We start from the raw sequence: 24,870 nt of genomic DNA on the forward strand, positions 1-24,870 counted from the left end.
TCATGAACCTGTGTGCACAGCGTCTGCAAATCGGCGCTGTACAAAGTAACTTCATCTTTACACAAAACTGTAAGCTGTCATCTGTGAAGCGTGAGCGGTGTTTGTTTTTACCATAGTTCATGGTGGAGAATGGCTGCTCTTCTGAGTTTTGCTCTCTGTAGCCGTATGAATGGCAAACTACAGTGATTAGCAGCGGCATAGGCACACATAAAATTTCTTCTGAAATTTTCGCTTTCTAGTTATTATTATTATTCTTGTGTTAAATGCTGAACTGTAATCAACAAACAGCAGTCTCACATAGTTACCCTGTTTCTTGTCCACGTGGCTGAGGGTGGTGTGCAGGACGTGGGCGATGGCGTCCTCAGTGGATCTGTTGGGTCGGGAGGCGAACTGGAGCGGATCTGTGGAGTCTGGGATGGAGGAGGAGATGATGTTCTTCAGCAGCCTCTCAAACACCTTCATTACTACCAAGGTCAGTGCAACTGGCCGGTAATCGTTCAGGGATGAGGGTTTTCTGTTCTTGGGCACAGGGATGATGGTGGATCTTTTGACGCATGTGGGGACCACAGACTTCGCCAGGGACTCGTTGAAGATGGACGTGAACACACCTGCTAGCTGGTCAGCACAGCAGCGCAGCAGACGGCCGGTGATGCCGTCTGGCCCCGCCGCTTTCCTTGTGTTCACTCTCCTCAGTGCCGCTCGGACGTCATGCTCCGCAATGCTGATCACCGGTCTCTCGCTGATGACGTCACTGTCCTCGGTAGTCAGGCGGTAGATGGCATTAGCTGCCTGGCTAACCTCAAAACGAGCGTAGAACTGGTTCAGCTCGTTGGTGAATGCAGAGTCGGCGTTGATCGGCACAGTGTCCCTGGCTTTGTAGTCCGTGCCACATACTCCGTGTGTCGCCCTGGTGGAAGCGAGACTCCACGCGCTCCCGGTACCGGCGTTTGGCATCTCTCACCGCGCGCCGTATGAGGCCACTTTGTAGGCACTCATATCGCCAGTGGCGAGACCCGCTATTACACCTTTTTACCAGAACCAGCATTAGACTCTTTTTGGAGTTTGAGCTGCAGCAGCTCCTCTGTTGGATCGGAGCATGCGGCCTTCGTCCCCCGTTTGCATCAATGATCCACACAACCACATTCTGTTCAGCAACACGCCGACAGCTTCATGTTGCTTCAGTAGTTTATTGCTCTGGGAACCCATCAGCGACCATGGCGAATAAACTTCTGGGAACACTGGCCCCAGTGCCAGGCTGGGACAGCTCGTTCCTGAGTGATCCAGATAAATTAGTATTTAAAGATGGTTGTTACTCGTTACTTTGGAGATTTAATTCTCTTTTGCTCCCAACAGTTTGGCTACATGAAACTTCAGCTTCAATGCGACTGTGTGGAGTGAAATGGAAGCTGCAGAAACCAAAGATGACGTCCTTTAGACAAAGGACCCTCCCTGCAGGCCCCCCAGGGAGGGTCACAACTGCCTGTCAGTCTTATATCTGAGGGATAGAACCTGCAGGCTATAAGTAAGTCAGAAGGGCACAAAAAACATGATCTCAAGAAGACAGCAGGGCCACACTGGTGTCAGGTTTTTTTATTCTGCACACACAGACAGGTCAGAGTTTCCCAAACTCACAGTCATGGTTTTCACCTGCAGTACTTTGTGATGTAACATGAAACCAGACTGACTGAATGCGGAATTGCACGTCAGCGTCCTCGACTACCTGAATCAAGCGCGTGTGCCCGCCTCCACGCACACGGCTGCTACATAACTGGTCGCCACATTAAAAAGCACACCGAATGTAAAATGCCCCTCCCGTTTGTTCAGTGATGACATAAAAGATTAGCTTTCGGATCCTTGCTGCATCACGTCGTGACTTTACAAAAACACAAATATACACATTAGCTGTGGTACAATTCCATATCCGATGTGTGGGTATTAAAAATACAGACTTTTGTTTTTAGATGCCGTTTCAAAATAAATATTTCCTCTATCATTTCCTACTGATTATATTAACTCTGTAATGAGGCTTGAGGACTTTGGCAGTAAGCAGTGCACACACGGTTTGACCCGGAGACTGAACACTTCCACTCAGCTTCAGCTTCTTTAAAAATCAAACATGCAGTGCCACGGACGCCTGGCACCGGAGGGACGCTGCAGACTGACGAAAAGCAGAAGATTTGCTGATTGTATTTTTCAGAGTCTGCGTTTGATCTTTCAGTTCCTGTACTGAGGAACAAACAGAAAGCTCGCTAGCGATCATTAGCCACATCAACATGCCCTGAAAGCTGGTACTGTGAAAGTAGATATACATCCAGCACACGTAACACAGTTTAAAGCTCCATTAATCAGTAACTTTATGGTCACAATAAATCAAGGAAAAAAGAAAATCATCTTGGACAATTTTCTGCAGCTTTTCAGCCTCATTTAGCTCAAGCTTTGAGCCTAATAGCACATTTAAGACTCATCCCCACCGCGTGTCTACAATCATTCAAAGAAAGGCATTTATAACAGCGTACAGGTGACAGTAACAAAAAGCTTTTCTATTTAGCTTGACCTTCTCCCAAGCTGTCCCATCTTCACACGTGGATGGACTGAACCAGAGGACCGAGCAGGCGATGAACAGCATGTGAGCTCTGTCATCTGATTCTCCAACACAGAGCTGCCCGAGATCACTCATCAGAGTCACAAGAGAGAAAAGGGAAGGCTTGGATAGTTGTAGCTCAGTACAATACTACGCTGTTCATATTAATGATGAATGCTAGAACCACAGCAGTTGCCCCAGTGTTGCTCTACGGCTCGCCCGTGTTAGTGCGTCCAGCCTCCAGGGGCGTCTCTTGATGTGGGAGGCTTTCTGGACTGTCTGTCCACAACTCCATGGACTCATGGGTGTCAAAGAATTCGTCAGGCCCCTCTGGGGACTGGGGTGTCTGGGAGCTGGAGCCTGCCTCACTGCTGCTCTCTCTCAGCTCCAGCAGCACAGGCAGGGAGCCCGGGAGGCAGTAACCCTCCATCCGACCCAGAGAGAGTTCAGCTAAAGCCGAGCATGGAGGCCTGAGGCTGGTGGGATCTGAGGGATCGGCAGCTAACGAAGGCCCCTCTTCCACTTCCAGCAGCGGCGCAGGGTTGTCGGGCTTCTGGTCGGTGACTGCACACGGCTCCGGATCATCTTCTGGTGAGTTATTTGGAGTCAAAGGGACTTCGGTGAGGTTTGGAACAGCAGAGTCGGTTGATTCGTGGGCTGGTGAGGCAACCGCAGGTGCAAGCTGAGCAGAAAGGTTTTGAGATGAGTGGGTTTCCTCGCTGCTCTGAGGAGTCAGGGAGATCTTATCGCTGAAGCTGAACCTCGGGGAGGTGTCAGCCGTGGTGGGAGAGGAGGGCCCAGCGCTGGATACGGTACTGGATGGACCGCTGCTGTCTGCAGGGACAGAAGAGAAGGTTTGATCTGCAGAGGAAGACTGTGCACACTGGTTCTAGGGATCACCCCTCATCAGCCTGGGTGACTGCTGTGGTTTGTATTTAGCAGTTTACAGATTACAGTTGCTAAGGCTATGCTACCATCTCTGTCTCTCTTCCACAGCATGTCTTTATCCTGTCTTCCTTCTCTCACCCCAACCGGTTGCAGCAGATGGCCCCGCCCCTCCCTGAGCCTGGTTCTGTCGGAGGTTTCTTCCTGTTAAAAGGGAGTTTTTCCTTCCCACTGTCGCCAAAGTGCTTGCTCATAGGGGGTCATATGATTGTTGGGTTTTTCTCTGTATGTATTACTGTAGGGTCTACCTTACAATATAAAGCACCTTGAGGTGACTGTTGTTGTGATTTGGTGCTGTATAAATAAAATTAAACAGCAAACGGGTAAGATTATGCTAATGGCTAAGTTAGGCAGTAGCCAAAACAACTGCAGGTAAACCACAATTGTCATAACAATCATTTAATATATGTTTTTTGATAAAGCCATGAGAGTGGTAAAAAAACAAAGAAACAGTTAAACTATAAGAAGACAAAAGAAAATTAGATGCAACATGAACACAGGTTCATCGTGTAAAAGGGGCAGACTTAGAAAGATGCTCATTTTTATCTGTTGTTCCTGTCAGACTCATTGCTGAATATATAAATATCGTTATTACTGATACAACCAATTTCTACAGTTTTAAATAGTCTATTTCCTCCTTGCTGTTCACATGCATCACAAATGATTAAAGTTTTATTTGAATCCAAGTGTATCGCCCCTGAAAAACCCACATGGGTGGGTCTCTGGTCGGTTCACTGGTTTCTGCAGTCTTTATTTATGACAAAAATACATAAATACAAATCACAGCCTAAACTGTGAGCTTAGTTTGAAACAGGCTTCCATAAATAATCCACAAACATCTGGAAGTGACACAGCAGAGAAACCTAGAAATGTCAGATCCTGAGAGATGGAGGATGTGCTGCGATACTCACACCAAGGAGGTCTGTCAGAACGAGATCTGAGCGAGATGGAGGAAGAGAGGACTCTTTGAGGGATGTACGAGTCTACTGATGGCTGGCTGTGTGCGCCAAACATGGCTGACAGAGCTACAAAGAGACGGAGGGATCGCAGGTCAGGCTGAGCATAGTCAGGTGTGGCTACGATGTCTATAAATACAAACAGGAGTGTGTCGGTTTGTGTCTCTCACCTCTGGTGGTCCTAGTGTGTGGATCCCCCGCGTTCTGGCACACGCTCGTGAGGAACTCGCTAACCTGTTTCAGAGACAGCGAGTTGTGCAGCGTCTCCAGAGGATAGATGGAGGGCACCATGGAGCATCCTTCAAAGCCTGCGGCAGAAGAGAGATAGGAGGCCCGCAGGCCCATCAGCCCCGAGTCGGCCCAGGGAGTCAAAAGAAGAGCAGGCAGAACCACTTCAGCTGACACCCAACACCGCTGCCCCCAACGCCACCCATCACTACACCTAAAAAAAAAAAAAGTGCTCTGAAATCCTGCTCCTGCTTCAGAACAGGCTCTAACCCCGTGTGGACTCCCGCCAGCCTCCGTGGTTCATTTCGACCCAGGCAAGTTGCAAAAAACCATGCTGGACGCCAAGACAACATGACACCATATCAAAAACGGAACGAGTCTACGTATCTCAGACGTCTCGCTGGATTTGCAAAAGCAAGCAGGTCGCAAAAAATACACAACGTCAGCCCTTCTGCTCAGTCCTGTTACACAGCTGCAACAGCAGCACGTTAGCAGTCAAAGCCGTCCAGACCGCAGCTCAGCCCCGACTCGTCATCCAAGGCGCTTCATCCGCTGTTAGTTCACAACCAAGCCGCATTTCACCAGAGCCGTTCACAATCACAAAGCATCAAACTGCAGCCTGCCTCGGCCTTCTACAACCTCCACAGAGGGTGTTCGTACTGCGCTCAGCTGCACGGGCTGGGGGGGAGGGGGTGGTGAGTGTACGCCACAGTACAGCAAACAAGCAGGAATCACATGCTGGTTAAGGTCAGGTGGAAGGGCGACTGGCATTCCCACGAACCCCAACAGAGAAGCTGACCCCAAACGCACACGTGTGCCGGTGGTCGTGTGTTGTGATGGCACATGGACACCTGAACAGACAGTGCAGTACAAAGAGGGTGCTGCACAGGCTGCGCCGTCAACTCACCTGTGGGAAAGTCTAACAGTGTTGCTGCTTATTAAAGTAAATCTGGTGACTGACCAATGAGAGGACAGTGACCACAGGTCCACGAGCTGATGCTGAGACTACACAACTTACTGGGAGGAGGGCGGGCTGGCTTACTGCAATCACAGCGCTGTTATTAACATGAAACCCTACTTTTGACTTGTAGTTACAGCTAAATTGGAAAAAATGTGACATTATGCTAAAGAAAAAGGCAATCAAAACCTGAGAGGCAGCAACCACCTCAGAGAGGAAGGACAGTAGCTGCAAAACAATGATGCCCCCCACAAAACCCCCGACAGCTCACACGACTCCAGCTTGCAATCTGCATAACCACAGAAACAGGCAAGCATGCAGAAACATCAAGAGGCAAAGCATGAGAGTCAACCACAGAACAAGCACAGTCCCAACTAAACCGCGAGCTGTGGCTGTAACAGAGCGTGAGGCTGGGGTATGGAGGGCGGGGCCAGGGGCTGACCGTGGAGGTACTCTAGGGGATCGTGGCCGGAGATGAGCCAGTTTCGGAAGAGGCGGAGGTGGTAGGAGCACTGGTGGAGGTGGTGGGCCAGTGCCCGGTCCAGAGAGAGGTGGCAGCCCAGGCTGAGGTCGGTGGAGAAACGCCTCAACAACTGGGCCACGTGGTGCTCCTCCAGGGGCTCTAAAGAAGAAGAGGGAGAGCGAGAAAGGACAGAGCAGTGGTCGGAGAAGGGAGGGGAGTGGGAGCAGTACAAAAGACATGAAACGAGAGGTTTTAAGCAAGGAAGGGGGAGAGAGAAGCACTGAAGTACGACACAGATGAGAGGAGAAATAAGAGGTCGGCGGGAGACGGGTGGAACAGAGGTAGAGGAAAGATGTGTGTATGAGGGGGGGTAACTCTAAAATGACAAGCAGCAGCCAGCAGCGTCTCCTGGCTGCCACACAGCCAAAGGTCGGGAAAAAGAAAGAAGCGGCAGATCGTCAAGCATTTTAGTAAAGCTTAAAGCAAGAGAAAAAAAATGTAAAAAAAGGAAAAACAAAGCAAAAACACACAAACACACATCATGTTGCTCCTTTGCAGCATCTCAGCCTTAAAACAGCTGTGGTAACAGGAACCACGAGAACCCGCGAAGGAGCAAGAGTGACGCAGGACGTTAACAGGAAGCGCAGAGCCTAAGTCTGACACCACCTCTCCAAAGAAAGATGCCAGGAGCTGTTAAATGCTACGTCTACTGTCCACATCAGGGCCACCCGGCTACGCCGCTCGGTTACTCTGCAACACAAAAACGCCAACGCGGGGCAGGGGGAGTGCGGGGTGCTCGTACCTGCCGCAGTGCACCAGGGTGATGGGGCCACTGCAACGGTGGAGGTGTCATCTTGTGTTCCTGTGGTGAATGACATACTGTATGTGAACAACACCAGGAGAAACTCATTTAGGATTCGTCAGTGTCTGCAAGAAAGTGGGCGATTTTAAACGTTTAAATAGATCCAGAGTCTTCGTGTGTGTGATGTTCAGGGAAACCTGCCACCAAAGCAACAACTCCTTCAGCCATCGCACTAGTTACACGAGCAAGACGAAAGAAACCGCTCAACCCAGATGAGAAATCCATATAAATCCCAACTACAGGTCTATTAAACCCATTTAAACCAGTTCCTTGGAGGACAGAAAAGCCAGCTGAGCACACCAGGATGTGGTCCAGAGCAATATCATGCTTGCTGCTAGGGTTACTACAGCTCCCCTGACTCAACACCCGTCACAAAGCAGTGGAAAAGAAAGTTTCAGGTTTTGTGAACATCTGTGTGCTAATGAATTTAAAAAGGAAAACCCAACAGACAAAGGAGATGGGATGAGCCAAGCCTTAAGCCTTTCCCAGTTTGCCAGTAGGAGCTGATCCTGGTTTGATCGGCTGTGACTGGACGAGCAAACCAGGAGGAAAAGTCGCAGGTTTCAAATCACCGAGGCTGAGCTCAGAGGAAAGAAGGGACGGGTTAAACACTGATTATTGTTTGTGGTGTTTGAACAATGAGCTCAGCTGACATCCTCTACAATAAGGACCACAGGTGTATATGTTACGTGTACACACACACACACACACACACACACACACACCTATTGACTGGGAAGGGGGAAATAAAAAAAAAAAAAGGCAATAACTGAATTATTGGGGTAATGGTGATCAATCAACAGGGTTCCCACCCTTGGCTCTTTACAATCTTCTGCTGCTTTCTAACAGAGGAAACTGAGAAGGTGGGAAGATCATTTAGTGAACTGTGGCTTTTACTTTTCTTTTTAACAGCTGTTTGAGATTAATGCTAGAGAATACACTGTAACGTACCCTCAGCACCATGCTACAGTGTTAACACAGAGCCTGATGACACTAGATTTGACAGATGTTTACCAGTCAGAAGTTGCTTTCATGTTCTCTTGAGGAGTGATCCTATATTGGCACTGAACTTTAACCAAAAGCTCCCTCTAATAATGCCTTCTTGATGTCTGATTGCAGTGATGCTAGACTATAGAGTCTGGCGTATTCACAGCTAGCAAGTGCTCTTCCCTTATGCAGATACATTGGCTAGATGTCAGCAGACTGCAGTCAACTGAATTGGGTCTTCTTGGCTCCTTTAATTCAAGCCGAGTGTCTGTTTACTCTGAGAAATAGAGTCCAAAATGAGAAGACGAGTCAGCAAAGCTCATTTCTGTCCAATGACAGCGACGCTGAGGCATTTTGTTGAGAACATCCTGAGCTTGTCGCTGAGTAAGCGGTAAGGCTTTGTGGCTTTGTGCCAGTGTGTGAGGCTGTTAGCCTCTGTTAGCATTAGCCTCTGTTAGCTGCTATTACAGGCATTAGATCCTTTTCAAAGACAGTTTCACTAACATTGTTGGACTTTTACACTTAGTAAATAAACTCTGTAATCAAACTTTGTATCAAAGGGTGATGTTTAGAACACTCTAGCCCACGTTAGCTGGCATCATGTTAGCTTACTACCAGCTTTTACAGCTTTCTCCCTCCCACATGTCCAATTTGCTGACTTTAAGTAACAATATTGGCAATAACTAAGCTGGCATACTACATATGTGGCCATGTCCATATCTGCTACTGTATTCAAGATGGCGAGGAAACATGACGGCTTTGGCAAACTGGTGCCCACTCCTAAGTGTTTTGGATGAATGGATAAATTCCAAGTTAACGAGAATGCATTCATTTGTTGGAAGATGTATTCATAATATACAAACACATTTCCATTCAATAACCTTAAAAAATAAACAAAAGACTATCTGTAATATGGTGTATTCCTCACTGTGAGGAAGAGACTGAGAATTGTTCTTTTATGTGTAAAGGCCATGACACACCAAGCGTGCTGCAAATAAGCAACAGGAAATTTTCTAAATATGCACAATTCTGGGTTCATCCAGTTCTCAAGAGAAAGCAGCAGCAAGGAGAATTTGATGGTTTGATCCAGGAGTTGAAACTGCCTTCATGCATATTTCATGATGTCAGTGGGGCAGTTTATTTGGGACAACATCTGAGGAGGCAGAGAGATTATTTCAGAGAGTCGATGGAGCCGGAGCAGCCTCTCACAGAAAGTTATTCTACTATTCAGGTAAATTCAATGTTTTGAGCCACGCAACCGAAATGAAGAAGAAGCAGAAGATGCACAACGATGTTGGAGGACTGAACAGCAGCATGTTTGCTTAAGTTGAAAATCATTTGCATGAGCAAATAAACGGTGGTTGTATCGTAAATGGAACGTACGCCGACTTCAGCTCGACTTCTACATCATTCTTCCAACTTTGTAAAAAAAATAAAATGAAACATGAAAAATGAATAAATCCAAGAACTTAAACACTGAACTGGGTTAATTTAGTAAGATATTAAATGACAACAGGCCCAAAATAAAAGACGTGAGAAGTTTAAAACATGATTTGTGTTCTTACTGTTTTAACAGTATCACTGCTAAAAACTGTCATCTAATTTAACAAACCTGTTCCACGTGAAGTTGAGCTGACAGACAGATGAAATGACACAATCCAGAGTTGATAACACGTGTGACCAATCAAAATCTTCCTAACGAGTGCTACACTGAACATGACGACACAGAGAAAGAGCATGCGATCGAGATGAGGAATGAGGAAAAGAATCGTTGGAGCTTTACCAGATGGATCCTAATTCCTGACTCCGGCATGCTGTGCTCCGGCAGCTCCGGCACCTGAAGGTGACGCTGACGCGGATCTATCTCCTGTCGTCTGCTACAGACAGACCCTCACAGGGAGTCGTGAGACTTTGGCTGGTAAACATCTGACTGGTTCTTAATTAGCTGAACACAAATTGCAATTGTGGCTTTTTGACCCACAGTAAAAGATTCTGCTTCATTTCTGAGCCTTCTTTGTCTTTAGCAAGTCCTCAAAACTTTTTGAAATCCAACAATAAATAAAACAGCCCTCTGATAAGGCAGGGTTGATGAAAAAAAATATTAAAAAAATCTTTGATAGTTGTCATTCAGACGTTTTTGTTCCACCTGGCCCAGTGATCTCAAACCTGTGAGTCTCCTGGTCAGGACCAAACTACATCAGCACTGCTGGGGACGTATATAAACTGGTACCTGCTGTTAAAACAGAAGGCAAACTGTGCTGCACAGTCTACTCCCCTTCTCTAAGACATCCCTTCTCTACTTGGTAGTTTGAAAAGCAGAGCAGCAGCAATAACAATGTTTTATTTTTCAGTCCCTATTTGGCTTTTCCCACATGTGTGTGAGGTCTTTGTATGATTCTCTGACATTCCCTGTCTCTGTATTTACTTTACTATATTTTACAAACTAGTGGGAACCCTGGTTAGAGAGAGAATGTCAGGTAGTGTTAGAAAAGTCCAAAGCGTATGGGTAAACAAAAATATAATTAAAATAATTAGAAATAAAAAGATAATGGAAACCTGGAATGTTGGAGGGCCATGTGGAAAAAACAAAATAAATTAAAAAAATCCAAGGTAAATAAAAAAATTATAAAAGTTTGAAGACATGCAAGACAAAGGTAGGTGAAGTGGAAAAATACTTGAAAGAAGCAGACGTACCATTAGTCGGATGCTTTGCAAACGACACAGAAAATCGTTTTACTGCCGGCATAGACAACAACTCTGAGGAAATAAAAAAAAAAAAATAAATCACTAGTGTTACTATGAGCCACAGTAAAGTGTAGATTAGGTTTGATCATTTCTTGTTCTTGTCTAAGGCGGACGCAGTGCAGAAGAAGAGTCATCAACTACAAATGTGTGGTTTAGGAATCAGTCTGTGAAGCGGCCCTGACTGAAGGTGCTGTTCAAACAGGATGGTTAAAGATGGCTGAAGATGGCTGTGGGCCGAAATGCTGGCACAGCATCTTCTAATAAAGTGAAATGACATGAGTTTAACTTAAAAACATGAGGATTCACGAGCCCGATAGTCACGACTAAATGCTGCTTTCATTGCCTCCAAGTTTAACTGTGACAGGTGCAGTCTGACTGGGTTGTGTGCAACAATTTAAAAGCAACCAGTGAATCTGACCCACATTACGATGCTTCAGCATAGAACATAAATATAAATATGACCCCGACTACTCTGACAGGCGAACGTCCACTGGCTGAAAACAGAATGGAACCCTGCAGCCTTGAATATGAGGTGGAACAAGATGGATGACAAAAGAGCAAACTGTGAGACAGCCAGGAGGGTGGATGCTTTATGATACCGCACTGCCACCTGGTGGACAACATGACAACCTTCGACGTACAGCATGAGATTCTTACTTTGGAAGAGGGGCAGTTAGCTGCTCAGTGATGATGTTTTCTGTTGCTTCAGCAGCTAAACAGAAACATAATGATAGACTAAGAAATTAAAAAACACGTTGGAATGTAAAACTGTGAAACAGGTCGTCTGCCATGACCAGTCAGGCATTGGGACAGTGATGGGGACGCGTATGACTTTATTCCATTTATATAGTGCTAAGGCGCTATATAAGTGCTACCTTACAGAACAAAGGTGCTTTATATTGCAAGGTAGAGAGCCAAAACAAAAAGGGTCCTGCAGGTTGGTCAGTACTGCTACCTGGTGGCTGGATGAAATCCTGGTACCAAACCTGGCTTCGGACATTAGGCACTGTCCTGTGTCCCTACTGGTGCAGGACAAAGCCCTGCCTCACATGACCAGAGTGGGCATGAAGAAGGCATCGATGCCACTGACTGGGATCTTATGCATTGGTGCATCCAAATCCACCAAAGACTGTCCAGGAGCTCACTGACGTCCTGATCCAGGTAATAAGAACATCTGTCAGCTCATTAGGAGCTGACAGATGTCACTGGGAGTGTATACAGGGACACGAGGATAATACACACCATTTAACCACATTAGGACACAATTTGGTTCCGCCTGCGATTTCAAAGTTTAACTCAGATTTTTGGTGAGATTTTGAATCTATCGTCCACTAAAAGCTGAATTCCACAATGTAAGCAGTGTAAATAGTTACCTACCTACTGATTAACTAAATTAGCTCTGATGTTGCAGTGATATTGGTTTTAACTGACATTCTACAAAACTTTTTTTTTTTTAAGAAACAGACGTGAGACTCCATAAACTCAGAGTACATCTACTGCCACGCTTCTCTGAAGTGTATCCTGAAAAACTCATTTTAGCGCAGCCGTGCTAAACCTTTCTGCATTTCCCGGTGCCCGTTTGGCACATATTAAATAGTCAGCATCTGTTTGGAAGTTTTGGTTTGGCCTGAGGCAGGAATCCTAAAAAGGAGCACATCAAGTTTACTCAAAGCAGTAAAGGAGGAAACAAAAGAGTCAGTGGATATGGTGACTAGAATGAATATGGAGTTAACAGAAATATGACTAAAAATGTGAAAAAAAAAAAAAAAAATTCTATACATGTATGGGCATGTCTGATATTTGTCCCAGTCCACTGATTATCTACTGTAATGACTCCAGCTTAAACATGTTTCATGTTCACGTGTGCAGCTTTCAGACGTCATCGCAGGTCAGACAGATATAATTTACACATTACGACACAGAGGAGGTGTGTGCTGATTTGCTGTTGTCCTGTGCAGGCAGGTTTGTGAAGGCGCGCGGTCTCAAACACGTACCGTCTTTGTAGGACAGACTGCTGGTGGAGAATTTTTTGCGGTGCGCGCGTGCGTAGTCCTGCAGGTTGGGGGCGCTAGAGGACCCACCCAGGACAGTGGTGCTGAAGAGCCCAGCGCACTGAGAGCCTGTGAGGGGGGCGGGCCGGGTTAGTCACTACTACATCACATGCTGTTACTCAAACAACTGACCAGAAAGAGACAGAGACAGATTCAGAGACACAAAGAGGAAAAAGAAAGAGACAAGCAGAAAAAAGGACTCGTGGGAGACCGTGCACTCACGAGGGGCCGGAGAACTACGCCACATAAAAGGTCCCCTTTAATGTATCAAGTGCAACTTTGTAGCTAAGGCTTCACATATTTAATTCCTACATTTCCCAGAATGCTTTAAACATCAATAAGAACATCAAAGAGTAGTACAGAAAGAGGAGAGGAGTGTACGCTGCGTCCACACTGGAAACAATTCGCTTTGAAGCTGATGGCTGGCTGCAGACACTAAGCCCCGATTGCCTAGGTAACCCTCTAATGCATGGGGTGTCAAATATAAGGCCTGGGGGCCAGAACTGGCTTGCGAAAGACTCCAATGTGGGCAATGTGGAGGAGGACAGAACGTTTAAACTTTTAACTGTATTTTCATACGTTTTACAGCTTGTCCTAATGATAAACACCTCCCCCATGGCCATTCACACATTAAAGTAACTGTCTAAGAAATGTATGATTTTCACATGAAAAAAACCCCAAAATGTCCATTTTATAACTTGAGAAGAGGCTGCACAACGAGCTAACAGAACATTTCTGTAATTTTACACATTTATTTCTCATAATTTAAGCCTGAAGCAGCATGTCTTTATCATGTCGAAAAACTAAGGTGTGCTGATGAAACCGCACTTGTTTTTCTTACATTAAAATAACTCAGGGAATACATGTTTAATTCAAGTTCTTTACGCAATGACAGAAATGTAGGAGTCTGAAATCCCCGCTCGAATGTATTTACTACCAGATCTGTCAGCTGACAGTATCCTCACGTTAGCAGCCACTTCAATGCTCGGCTGGAAGAGAGAAAATTTTCTGTGGTCCTGCTCGATTCATGTTGCCAGCAGTTACTCTGCCTGTTGAAATCACCGAGTGTCTTTCACCTTCGGTGGTCTCTGGTCACCACAACGCTCCAAATTGCTTCCAGTGCAGACGCAGTGTAGAAGTTAACTGAGAAGGATTAACAGCAAACCTGGCAATATCCATGTTTCAGACTTTAGCTCAGACGTCATTCACACATCATTGAAAGAGAGTGACAGAGAGGAAACATTTCAGGTGGATTTTTCAACAGCTCAATCACAGTCAGCCCCTGGAGTTGCTCCGAGGCAGAGAAAGCTCCAAGGTTTTATGGGCCTGCATAAAGGTTCACTCTTTAACTCGGAATACAAGATTCACACAGACACTGGTGACCAATCATTTTCATCATATTTAGTTTGCATGAATGGAGCAGAAACAACCTCAAAATGACTTCCTTTCTGATTCCTTCAAATCATGTCAGCAGCAATTAGCAACAGTGTCAGACACGTGTATCCATGCAGGATTCATTTTATTTCAGTTAACTAGGCCGCCCTGTTACAGAGGGATGTTTTACCTCTGAATGCTGATGAAATCACAAACCTGCAAAATGCTCAGCTCTAAAAAAGCTTGTGTGCATTTCCCAGAGCAATGAGCACAGCCCTCATTCTGTGTCATTTCCATTAATAAAAATGTCTTCCCGAGAGAAATAGCTGCACCCAAGCCTCCCACTCAGTCCTGTCACACAGTTGCCGCGGCAACAGAGCATTACAATACCTACCTAATCCGCTTTGTTTCATCTCCGGGGACTGACGAGAGCAGAGCGAGAAGAGGCGGTAACTGCCGACTTTGGAGGAGGACGTTTCTGACAGGACCTGGTGGAAAGAACACGCCACACATACCACAAGCATGTTTTACATCACGTACCAGCCACCGCTACTTTTTTTAGTGAAATACAGCCGTAGATAAGACCAGAGGCTAAAACCACAGGAACCAAGTCTTCTGTGGATAAAACACAGGCAAACTTAAACAATGCACCTTCTCTATAGGAACTAACAGAGAGTTCAGTTACACTGTTTATAGTGTCTACAGTGAAGAGCTGTTGAAACAATTTTAAAACTCCTATTCTGGGTCTGCTTCTTTCTGCATTCAGTGCCAGTCTCACCTCCATGGATCCAGTCTTATGGTTGCGAATAAGTGGGGACTTCCTCTGAATGGTGATTGGCTCAGACAGCGGCACAGCCCGGTCGGTTTCATCCCGTGACAGGTCCTCCAGGCTGCTGGGGTCGGGTTGTTTTTGCCCGTTCTGGATTGAGCAGACATACTGTATAAAACTGACGGCAAACGCTGCCACCTGCACAAAAGCAACGAGGAAGACTCTTTGATGCAATCCCACCTGCCGTGCTACCTCTGCAGAGGCGGGCCTGAAGCCAAAGCCGGTGGGAGCGTTCTCCTCCTCTTCAACACCTTTCACCCCGGGGCTGAAGTGAAGCTCCACATGGAAGCGCTCCTCAGAGGAGATGTCCTGTAGCGAGATAAAATCGGTTATTAGAAATTTGTAATTGGTGAGCCTTTAATATAACTTACAATTGAAACCTGGCATCTCAAATTCAGTATAAACAGCATAAATACCATGGATCTCTGCGTAGGTCAGTACCTTCAACCACATTTATGGCAAAGGCTGCTGACCTGACGGTTTTGCAGATGATGATCATCATGAAACACCCAAACCAAAGACACGACGCTGTCAAAGCAACCTGAGCTTCACCTCAAGCCGACTGCATGGACACACCTTCAGCTGCTTATTGTTTTTAGACTGATCATAAAAATATTCTAACATTTTGAGATTTCTGATTTGCCCTGCACAACACTCTGCAACTACCAGGTATCAGGTGAAGCTTGGCTGGGGGGTCTGACTAATCGCTGGTGTTCAAACAGGAGAAGATAAAGATGGCTGCACTCCTGAAACAGCTGTGTATTACTCAAATAAAAAGAAGAAACGCTATAAAGCTAGCATGTCACAAATGGAACCATGTGACTGTACGTCTGCCACAAACAGTCAGAACATCAGAAGGAAAGAAAAACACCTTATTGTTGTCCTCATACAACATGATGACAATCTGAGTCATGTAGTTGAGCTCGGAGACAGCACTGAGGTAATCCATGGCACGCTTCCACTGCTGGTCGTTCTCCTCCTGTTGCACATGTATACAGACACACAGAACAAGTCAGCTTCAGCTTTGTGCCTCCTCTGAAAACATTCAAAGCTCAGTGAGATCGACATTTGCTTACATCAAGCAAGCCCCCGTAGCGGAAAATGCTGAGCAGGGAGTGGACGTGGCTCTCACTGGTGAAATACAGACGGGTCCTGACGTGTCGTCCAGGAGACATCACCCCTCGAGAGTACCTGCAAACGTACAACCGAGGTCAAATATTCTCCCGTTGGTCAGAACGCTATTTAAGTCACATAAATCCTAATCTTAGACCCACAGAGGGTGCAGCTTGTTGACAGACTCGTCCTCGTGAGTCCTCTGCAGGTCAAGCTGGATCTTTCTGACCAGTGGGAGGCAGTAGGCGTATGCTATGTCCAGTTTCTCCACTCTGTTTATGCCATATTCCTGCAAAAAAACAACAACAGACAAATGTGCTTAAAATACTACACGACTTTAACATATACTCAGAGTATATCAGAGTAATTAAAGTAAACTGTGTGATTTTCAGGTGCTTAAGAAAGTTTTACACTTTGTTACAGTGAAAATATCAGCTGTGCACAAACTAAACTTTCCTTTAGTTTCACTGGTTTTAGCAGCTATACAGCACATCACAGCACTACCATCATCAATCATATTTTACATAGGTGGGCCTATATTAGAGATGGACCGATCCGATATTAGGTATCGGTATCGGTCCGATACTGACGTAAATTACTGGATCGGATATCGGCGAAAAATAAAAAATGTAATCCGATCCATTAAATATCAAAAAAGCACCTCACAAAACTTGCGACACGGCGTAACTCGGCTCATAACCGTAGCAGTCAGAGCAGTGTGCTCACATGATAGAGGCTGTGTGTATTTGTAGCCTCGCTAGCAATCCAGCAATTCATCTCCGAGGAAGTTATCCCAGAGAGAAGTAAAGCAAGTGTGTAAGTTCATCTCTGAATGTTTGTAAAGCGTACCTGCGTTAAGCTTAACCACCGATATATGGAGCGTCTGCCTCTCTCTCTCTCCCTCTCCTGCCGCTACTTCATGAAACTCCTCAATGATCAGCTGATCGGCTTTTCTGAAGCAAGTCCGTCTCTCTTCTTTGTTTTTGGCCCACTTTGCACCAGAAAGAGGAAACCAGCGGCTGAACAACAGCAGCACGTTTAAGCTTGATAAGCTGTTGTTAGAATTTATTTAATATTACTTTCTACACCAGGATCCTTTTCTACGTAGCTGACGGCTGGTAACTGTGCAGGGGCGGATCTAGCAAAGTTTAGCCAGGGGGGCCGATAGGGCATGAACAGGGAAAAGGGGGCACAAAGACATACTTTTCTTTCTTATTCTCATTTAAAATGTCTAGCTTTTAATAAATAATTATCTGAATCTTACACCCAAAGTTTTAATCTGATGTAAAATGTATAGAAGTCCATTACTGTATATAGTAACTGTTAAGTCTAATATACCCTAGTAAGCTATAGTACTTTTTCCTTTGGGAAGGTTCCATCTGTGCAGTCTGCAATTCTGTTGAAGAAAGATGTTGAATCTATTTAATTATTCTTGAAAAATAATTTATTTCTGTGCATTTTTTTCACACTGCATCAAATTAAAGTTGATTATGTCGATTAAGCATCATGACGTGGAGGGTGGGGGGTGGTTCCCTATTTTTTTTGCTGGGAGTTTACAACCCTATTAGTTAGGTTGCTTAATATTTCTGCTAAGTACTCTTTAAAATACCAGAATAGGGAGGATGGAGCAGGTTTAAGTTTATTAGATTGATCAGTGTTGCTGAACTATGAAATATTTTGGGTGCAATGTATTTTTTACATACAGGTATAACAGAATAGCTTTAGTGTTGTTGTTTATTTAAACTTGAGTATGAACTTATACAAAATGCAGCAAGATATTAAAAAAACAGTTTTATTGATTAAAAAACACACTATATCGGATTCATATCGGTATCGGCAGATATCCAAATTTATGATATCGGTATCGGTATCGGACATAAAAAAGTGGTATCGTGCCATCTCTAGCCTATATATAGGTTTACAATAGCACTCAACATATACTGAGTGTTTTTAAACAAAGTCAACATCAGCTGTAAAGTGCAGCACAAATGATTCTGCCGTCACATAAAACCTTTAGCCTCAGCAACATGTCATCTTTTCCTTGCACCTGGAGGAGCTGCTTGTTTCATGTGTTTATTGGCACATCAGTCATATAAAGACTAACGCATGGATCTGTCGCTCAGAACCGTCCTAATTGTCTCCCCCCGCCCCCTCACCTGTGGGATGACGATGTCAGCCAGAGCTCGAGACAGTCTGAACAGTTCCAGGGTGTCCTCGAGGCCGAGGGTGGCGTTGTGGATGACGTCGTACTTGACGCAGTCGTAAATGTCGGGGATTTTACTGATGTCGTAGCGGCCGTTCTTCATGCGGAAGTCTCTCTCTAGCTTGGACCAGCGCTGCAACATCAGCTCCAGGGTCTCGCTGTGGTACAGCTGCAGGTCTGGTGAGCAACAGATGTTTTCAGCTTTCGCTGCACCTTTCAGGGACTCTGAGCTCCAAAAGCAAAATGTTGGCGTTTTTATTTAAGCTTGAGAACGCGTGCTGAGGCCTGAGCTCACCTGCAGACTTGGGGTCTTCCATCCTTTTGCGGATCTGGGAGGTGAGGCTCTGAATGAGGGCGTAAACCTCATCACATGTGGCCACTGGGTTCTTAACGATCTTCATTGAATTCACCAAAGAGGCGCTACAGGTTGGTGCTAGCTGTAGGAGCCACATGGAGAAAAGCAAAAGCTTTTATTAAAAAGCTGCTCTCTCAACCGAACGACTACTTTCACTTTACAAAAGCTTAAAAGAGCCAAACTTCCAACCACGCAAAAAGAAGTGACATGAAAAATGAACGATTAATACTGAAATATTTAGTTCAAGGAACATGATCCATGTGGTGACACACAGGGAGGCGCACCCTGTATCACTGCAAATCAGTGCCACAGTATTTGGATCAATATGGAAATCGTATGAATTCATTGGTATTAGTGACACAAATACTTGTATTGGACTCACATACATATGCTGTGTGACATCCCTGCTTATGTACAAACATCCTTAATCACCTAAACTCAGCGAATCGCTTAAAAAAGATTATCTTAAAAAAACGTCCTGAAGCCTTTGTTCTCACACTGGTTACTGCACGTCTTTGGCCACATGCGATCCAAATGCAGTGTGGCTTTGTGACATTTACAGATATGCTGACGTGCTGTACGGGCTCACAGTTATGGAGATCTGACTCGGACGATTCACATTATCACCACTGCACCGCTCCTCCTGGCCTGCATGCACATTCATCACGCTGTGGTCTCTGCTGTGCTGTCAGGCTGCTGAATAAGGTCGATGTGCTGCTTTGTGGTGCAGGCACACCTCTGCAGAGCTCTTTGCATATGATTTGTTAAAAGTTAACATCACCTGCCCTAAATCCAGACATTTCCAGACAGCAGCTGATGATCCGCTTGTAGAACCAAGCTCTTCACCTCCTGTTTGTCTCAGACAGACTCTTGTTTCTCCCATCATCACTGCAGCGCAGGGACTCGCACATGCAGCCACAGCATCAGGCCGTGGCTTACAGAATACTCAACTTGCTTTCACTTTGCCATTAAGATTCAAATCGGATTATTTGTGCAGCCCTACTACCACGCATGTTCTCAAACATAACCACACAAACTGCTTTGGCATGTCACGGTAAACACAGCTGGTCAGTCACCCTGTCGTAGTCCTCGTCGGTGAAGTCTCTGTCCTTCTGCAGGATTTCATGTAGCCGGGCTTTGACACGGTGCTGGCAGCTGCTCAGCGAGTCGCTGTCGTTGTCCAGCAACCCGTTCATGTTGGCGCTCTTCACCATCTGCACCAGGATGGGAGTCAGCTCGCCCTCCAGGGCCAGCAAACCCTGCCCACACAGACACATTTCACTAGTTACTGCGCGTCCGCTATTTGGACGGTGTGTGCCGTGACTTGTACTAAAGCTCAAAGGTCTCAGCCTTCCTATTTCTGTTATTACACTTCTGTGCTGACTGAAGCTCTTAGAACAGCAGGATGCTGCGTACCTTTGCAAAAGCAGCAGCTGTCATCTGCACCCTGCCTTCATCAGACGCATATATCTTCAGGTCGTGTCTGTAGGTGCTGTGTAGGCGCAGTAACCCGCAGCCTGGAAATCCAGCATAGTCCCCTACAGAACACAGTATGCACACACACACACACACACACACACACACACACACACACACACACACACACACACACTTTAAGCTCGTCTGCACAGAGAGTGAAGACGGTGCTGAACACACTGCATAAAAAACTGAAGTTTTAGTAGCGCGCCAACAAGTATTTACACATATGACCCAAGCATGTAAAAAAAACTTGATGTTACATGTATGTAAGGGTCCTGCTGGCACCTTAGCTAAAATAAACACATTTATGGGTGTTTCTATTTCACACAGCTCTGAGCTTCTATGCATCAGCAGCCTGCTGTGTGGGACTGATGCTGCTTTGTGGCTCGTTTTAAATCATTTCTCTGTTTAAGACCTTACATAACATGTAACTGGTGAGTTAACAACACGGACCTGAGATTTCAGCATGTTCATTTTTCCATCACCAGCTTATTGCTCAAAGTTACAATGCCAGCAGCACTGCGTGTGGTAAACACCATGTTCCAGAGGAAACAGGCTTGTGTGTGTCTCACCTTGTCCTCCGGGGTACATACAGCGGAAGGCTCTCCCCAGTTCTTCAGCCTGCACTCTGCCAGCGGGGGTCAGCTCCCCCCCCCACTTCAGCACCAGCAGCAGCGATGGCCCTTCCTTACGAGTGTCTGGAAATGAACACAGAGGCGGGCAGTCAACACTCATCTTTAGCTTGTTCCTTTGGGAAGAAGCCATAAAACATGTCTTTGTCTTCCTACCTTCCTCTTCACTCGAGGTCTTGGGCTGCCCATGGGGCAGGTAAGTAAGCTGCACTTTTCTGTTGATCCCCGAGAAGTGACCGTACCTTTGTTATGGGGAAAAAGCCAAAGATACTTACGGTTAGCAATGCATGACAAGTCACTTCTGATAAGGAAAGAGGGGCTTGCTTTTATGATGGCTACCAAAATACGGCCTTGGCTGTGAGTGTAAATATTTTGAGCAGTGTTATAACAGAAAGACTGACTTTGAAAACTTATGAAAATGTAGAAAAGAAGTGAACTGGTAACTTCTGAGAAACCCATCGGTCATAAACACAGAGAAAGAGATCTACAAAACACCTTCAACAAAACAAGAAGCTTTATAAAAATCTTTGGGAACGATCCCCATCCTTTAGAAAGGTTCGTTTTTAAGTTCACTCATTATTGTTCAGAGGATGTCAGACTGGTTTTATATCGAGGTCCAGACTGAAACACTCCTTCCTGTCAGCATAAAGAAGTTTATTTAATCCCAGAGACATGCGAATATAAGACAAAGAAGTGTGCTTATACCTCAGTGTGTCTCAGTGTTTCCACGTGATAAAGAAATGCTGCTGGAGTCACTGACACAAATGTGTCGACACGACTGTTTGAGTTTAAACTGTAATAAACGTGTGTGTCAAATTACAGGAACAAAACCTGTCAGTTCATTGACCAGACTGTCCAGTCATTATGAAACTGAACTTGTAGAAAATGTAAAAACTGAAATTTGTAATATCAAATCTTGGGGGGTGTCTGTTTTTACTAACTGTAGTGTGAATGTTAGCAGAAAAAGTCAACATTTTAAGGCCTCCTTCACATTTTCTAAAGTCACCTGGTGGGGCAGCAGGCCTCATGTTTGACACCCCTGCTTTAGTCAAACAGTTTGCCGAGCTGAGCCAGAAACAGAGTAAATGAATATAAGCGCAGGAGTTAATAAAATGCTTCTCACTTACATCTCCAGAACCGTCTTCAGCTGCTCCAGTTTGGACTTCTTCTCTTCTATCTCACAGTCGTTCTGCTGCCCGATCTCTGCTAACAGCTGCCGGGTGATGTCCAGCACCTCCTGTCAGGGTTCAAAGTCACACACTCGTGTTCACACACACTTTGTCCTCACAGAGGCCGCCATGACAAATGAAACCTTGGCTATTGTTTTCTTCCTTTACCTGCAGTTGTTTTGGTTTTTTGAGCTTTAATTTCCCAGTTTTGTATCCTCCATATTTCTCAAACAGATCAAAGAACCTGGAAGCATCAGAGACGTTAATCAAAAATCTTTAACCTGCAGCAAACAGGAGCATATTAACAGAGACGCAGGCCTACATTGGGTTGCGAACTTCCATCTTCATTTTCTGTTTGGGCGTTCTGTCTCCGTGTCGGATGACGGCGATGACACAGCGAAGTTCCATCCTGCAGAGATTTGAGTTGCATCAGTATAAATCTGTGTACATGACGCGTTTCTTCAATAAAGCTGTGCTTGTAGTGACTGCAACTAACTAAGGCAGCACTTTTGCTATGCAGCTGAGCTTCGGGGAGTGTGATCAGGACGAACTGTGTGAAAATGTGCTGAATGCAGCGCACGCTTAAACCAACACCGATGATTTTAGAAATCTGTTTGGCTTTAGTTTGTGTGCTGCTGCGTGCTCTGCTCAGGGGAATGCTTACTGTCATTTACTGTAGCTGACACACCGTTATTATGTTAAACTGAGGAAGCAACTCTGCTTTTTTAAAAATGACAGAATTTCTTATTTTTTTGCATTTATGAAACTACTTTTACTATATTAGGCAAAAATGGAGTAAAATGTAGTTTGTTCATTTTTTTTTAAATGATTGAATTTATTAAGTGGGAGAAAAAAAGTGACCCACACCTTCCTGGCTGTATGTGAAAAAAAATAATTGGCCCTAAATCTAATGACTGGTTTTGGCAGTGCGAGCTGCAATCAGGCGTCTGTGATAACTATGCAAGTCTAGTCCTCTGTGTCTGCTCCTGTTATGACTCACATGGTCCCTGAAGTGGTGGGAACAATGGGGATGTCTTCAGCCTCAGTAGGGATAGACCAAGGAATCTGAAACTGCGGAGCCAGTTCACGCATCACAATATTCCTGCAGAGAAACGCAGACTCCATCATCAGATCAGAACAAGACAGTGAACACCAGAAAAGAGAAAAGAACTAAAGGTGGTACCCGAGGATCTTGGCACAGTCATCGTAGTACTTCATCGAGTTCTTCACAAAACTGAAACCGTTGACATCGCACACGTAGGAGTGTCCATTGGCCCGCAGAAGGTCGAAGCCGCACACTGTTTGCTGCAGTGACAGCAGATGAGGACATGGTTCATACTCCACAACAAGAAACCAGAAAACTGTAACACGCCTGACGTATCAACTGCACATACCTTGAATGCCAGGCAGACCTTACGAGCCACCAGTTTTTCCATGGCTGACAGCATGACGGGGTAACGAACCTCCTTGCCCTCGCTGTCTCTCTCCACCTTCCCGTCCAAAGCAGGAGACTTTCGGGCCTCGGCATGAGCATAGTCCGGTCCCACCGTGTACACCTGACATGAAATGAAAACGCCCACAAAAACCTGAGAGATGACCCAAGTGGGTAGTCCCCTTGTCGTGTGACTTGATGAAGTTTTACACTGGAGGCCTTTATTGACACATCGCCTAAAGACGATCTGTGCCTCCAGCTGCCCGACAGCCACGATAGATGACCTCAAGGATTTCTCTCCAAATCACGGTTTTACTGAACACACCAGCACAGTTCAGGTTAACGTGCATTAACGTGACAGTTGATGAAATCCTTTGGAGACTTCTACAGCTGCTTTATTAGCATTAACAAAATCTTCTTTGCACATATTTTATCTGCCATGTACTCTGTGACATAAAAAACAAACAAACTCTACCTTAACATCTGTGCCATCTGTTGGCATGAACTCTTCATAGATGTAAGAGCCCGTCTTCCTCACGCTGCTCTCTGGCGAGTAGACGCTGCTCCGGCTCCCAATCTACAAAACCCAGAGAGTTGTTGAGTCGCCGCTCTCGGTTTATGAGGTTCACCTCTGCGTGGTTTCCATAAAACCCATCAAACTCTAAATTAAAGGCCACACTGTGTTTGACAATGCTGCTGTGGATCAAAGACGATGCAATTACTGATGAGCAGCAGTCGTCCCATATCCAGGGTTCATATGCATTTTTCAGGGTCAAATTCAAGCACTTTTTAACCACTTTCAAGGTCCATTTTCAAGCTTTTCCAGCACATTACCAAAAAAAAAAAAAAAAAAAAAAAAAAAAAAGAATGCATGTTTTACTTAGCATCACCTCAGTAAGGCCATGTCAAAATCAAATCATTTTAGGTTGACTTACATGTCCTTCTTTATGCCACCACAGACAAAAACTGAAAAAGGAAATGGTGCATATATGGTGCACTTTATGCATATAGTGTCCAAACTCAAAAAACACATTTCTCTTAAAAATTACGATTTGAAAATGTGAACAAATCAACTTGTCAGAGATATTCATCTCCACTTGAAAAAAAACCACAACAACCCCACAGAACTGCACCAAACACCACAATAATACACAGCAAGGCCAAATGAATAAGTCTGCTCATCAGATACTGATGCTTCATTCCTGTGTGACACAAAAATAGGAGACAGATGTTTGTTTTTTAACTAGTTAAGCACCCATGCCCCCAAAAATGGGGGCAAAAGAGAGGAGATCACGTTTAATCTGTTATAACATGAGGTCAGAAATAAAAGTGCTGACATGAGTATCGTCACAGAAACCTCTGAATCTCAGCTACAACCTCATATAAACCATGTCTACAAACACCAAACAAAGCAAAGACACCAAACAGTTAAAAGAGCAGTTACATCACCATGACTCTGTGGACAGGCATGTTAGTGCACTCATCCCCGACTGTCCGGGGAGGGGCGG

At 45.2% G+C, this 24,870-nt stretch overlaps 1 protein-coding gene across 6 annotated transcripts; it reads right to left on the reverse strand.

Moving 5' to 3' along the window:
• Positions 1 to 1,571: 1,571 nt before the first annotated feature.
• On the reverse strand, positions 1,572 to 24,108 carry LOC116323947 (inositol hexakisphosphate and diphosphoinositol-pentakisphosphate kinase 1-like). Of its 6 annotated transcripts, XM_039617545.1 has the most exons (26): positions 23,838 to 24,108; positions 23,325 to 23,486; positions 23,114 to 23,235; positions 22,931 to 23,032; positions 22,253 to 22,339; positions 22,099 to 22,174; positions 21,889 to 21,998; positions 20,918 to 21,003; positions 20,702 to 20,827; positions 20,067 to 20,188; positions 19,727 to 19,909; positions 18,591 to 18,732; positions 18,249 to 18,472; positions 16,254 to 16,381; positions 16,056 to 16,170; positions 15,851 to 15,958; positions 15,160 to 15,288; positions 14,929 to 15,069; positions 14,545 to 14,638; positions 12,720 to 12,845; positions 10,675 to 10,737; positions 6,934 to 6,993; positions 6,111 to 6,290; positions 4,653 to 4,790; positions 4,438 to 4,551; positions 1,572 to 3,415 (listed from the first exon to the last, which is right to left on the reverse strand). In XM_039617545.1, the coding sequence occupies exons 1-26, from the start codon at positions 23,862 to 23,864 to the stop codon at positions 2,790 to 2,792; spliced, it is 3,591 nt and encodes a 1,196-aa protein (XP_039473479.1). In that variant the 5' UTR covers positions 23,865 to 24,108; the 3' UTR covers positions 1,572 to 2,789. The 6 variants fall into 6 exon arrangements, with proteins under 6 accessions (XP_039473479.1, XP_039473529.1, XP_039473604.1 ...); XM_039617595.1 differs by lacking the exon at positions 6,111 to 6,290 and having other exon boundaries at positions 23,838 to 24,104; XM_039617670.1 differs by lacking the exons at positions 6,111 to 6,290; positions 10,675 to 10,737 and having other exon boundaries at positions 23,838 to 24,102.
• Positions 24,109 to 24,870: the final 762 nt, after the last annotated feature.

The sequence above is a fragment of the Oreochromis aureus genome, linkage group 1 (assembly GCF_013358895.1).
Source record: "Oreochromis aureus strain Israel breed Guangdong linkage group 1, ZZ_aureus, whole genome shotgun sequence".
NCBI lineage: Eukaryota > Metazoa > Chordata > Actinopteri > Cichliformes > Cichlidae > Oreochromis > Oreochromis aureus.

Excerpts from the sequence above, each read along its gene's own strand:
- LOC116323947 (XM_039617545.1), bottom strand. The coding sequence starts at position 23,864 with ATGCCAACAGATGGCACAGATGTTAAG. Across the intron at positions 14,639-14,928 it reads ATAAGACTGGATCCATGGAG|GTCCTGTCAGAAACGTCCTC; the intron begins GTGAGACTGGCA and ends TCTTTCCACCAG. Across the intron at positions 3,416-4,437 it reads TTCTGACAGACCTCCTTGGT|ACAGCAGCGGTCCATCCAGT; the intron begins GTGAGTATCGCA and ends CTGTCCCTGCAG.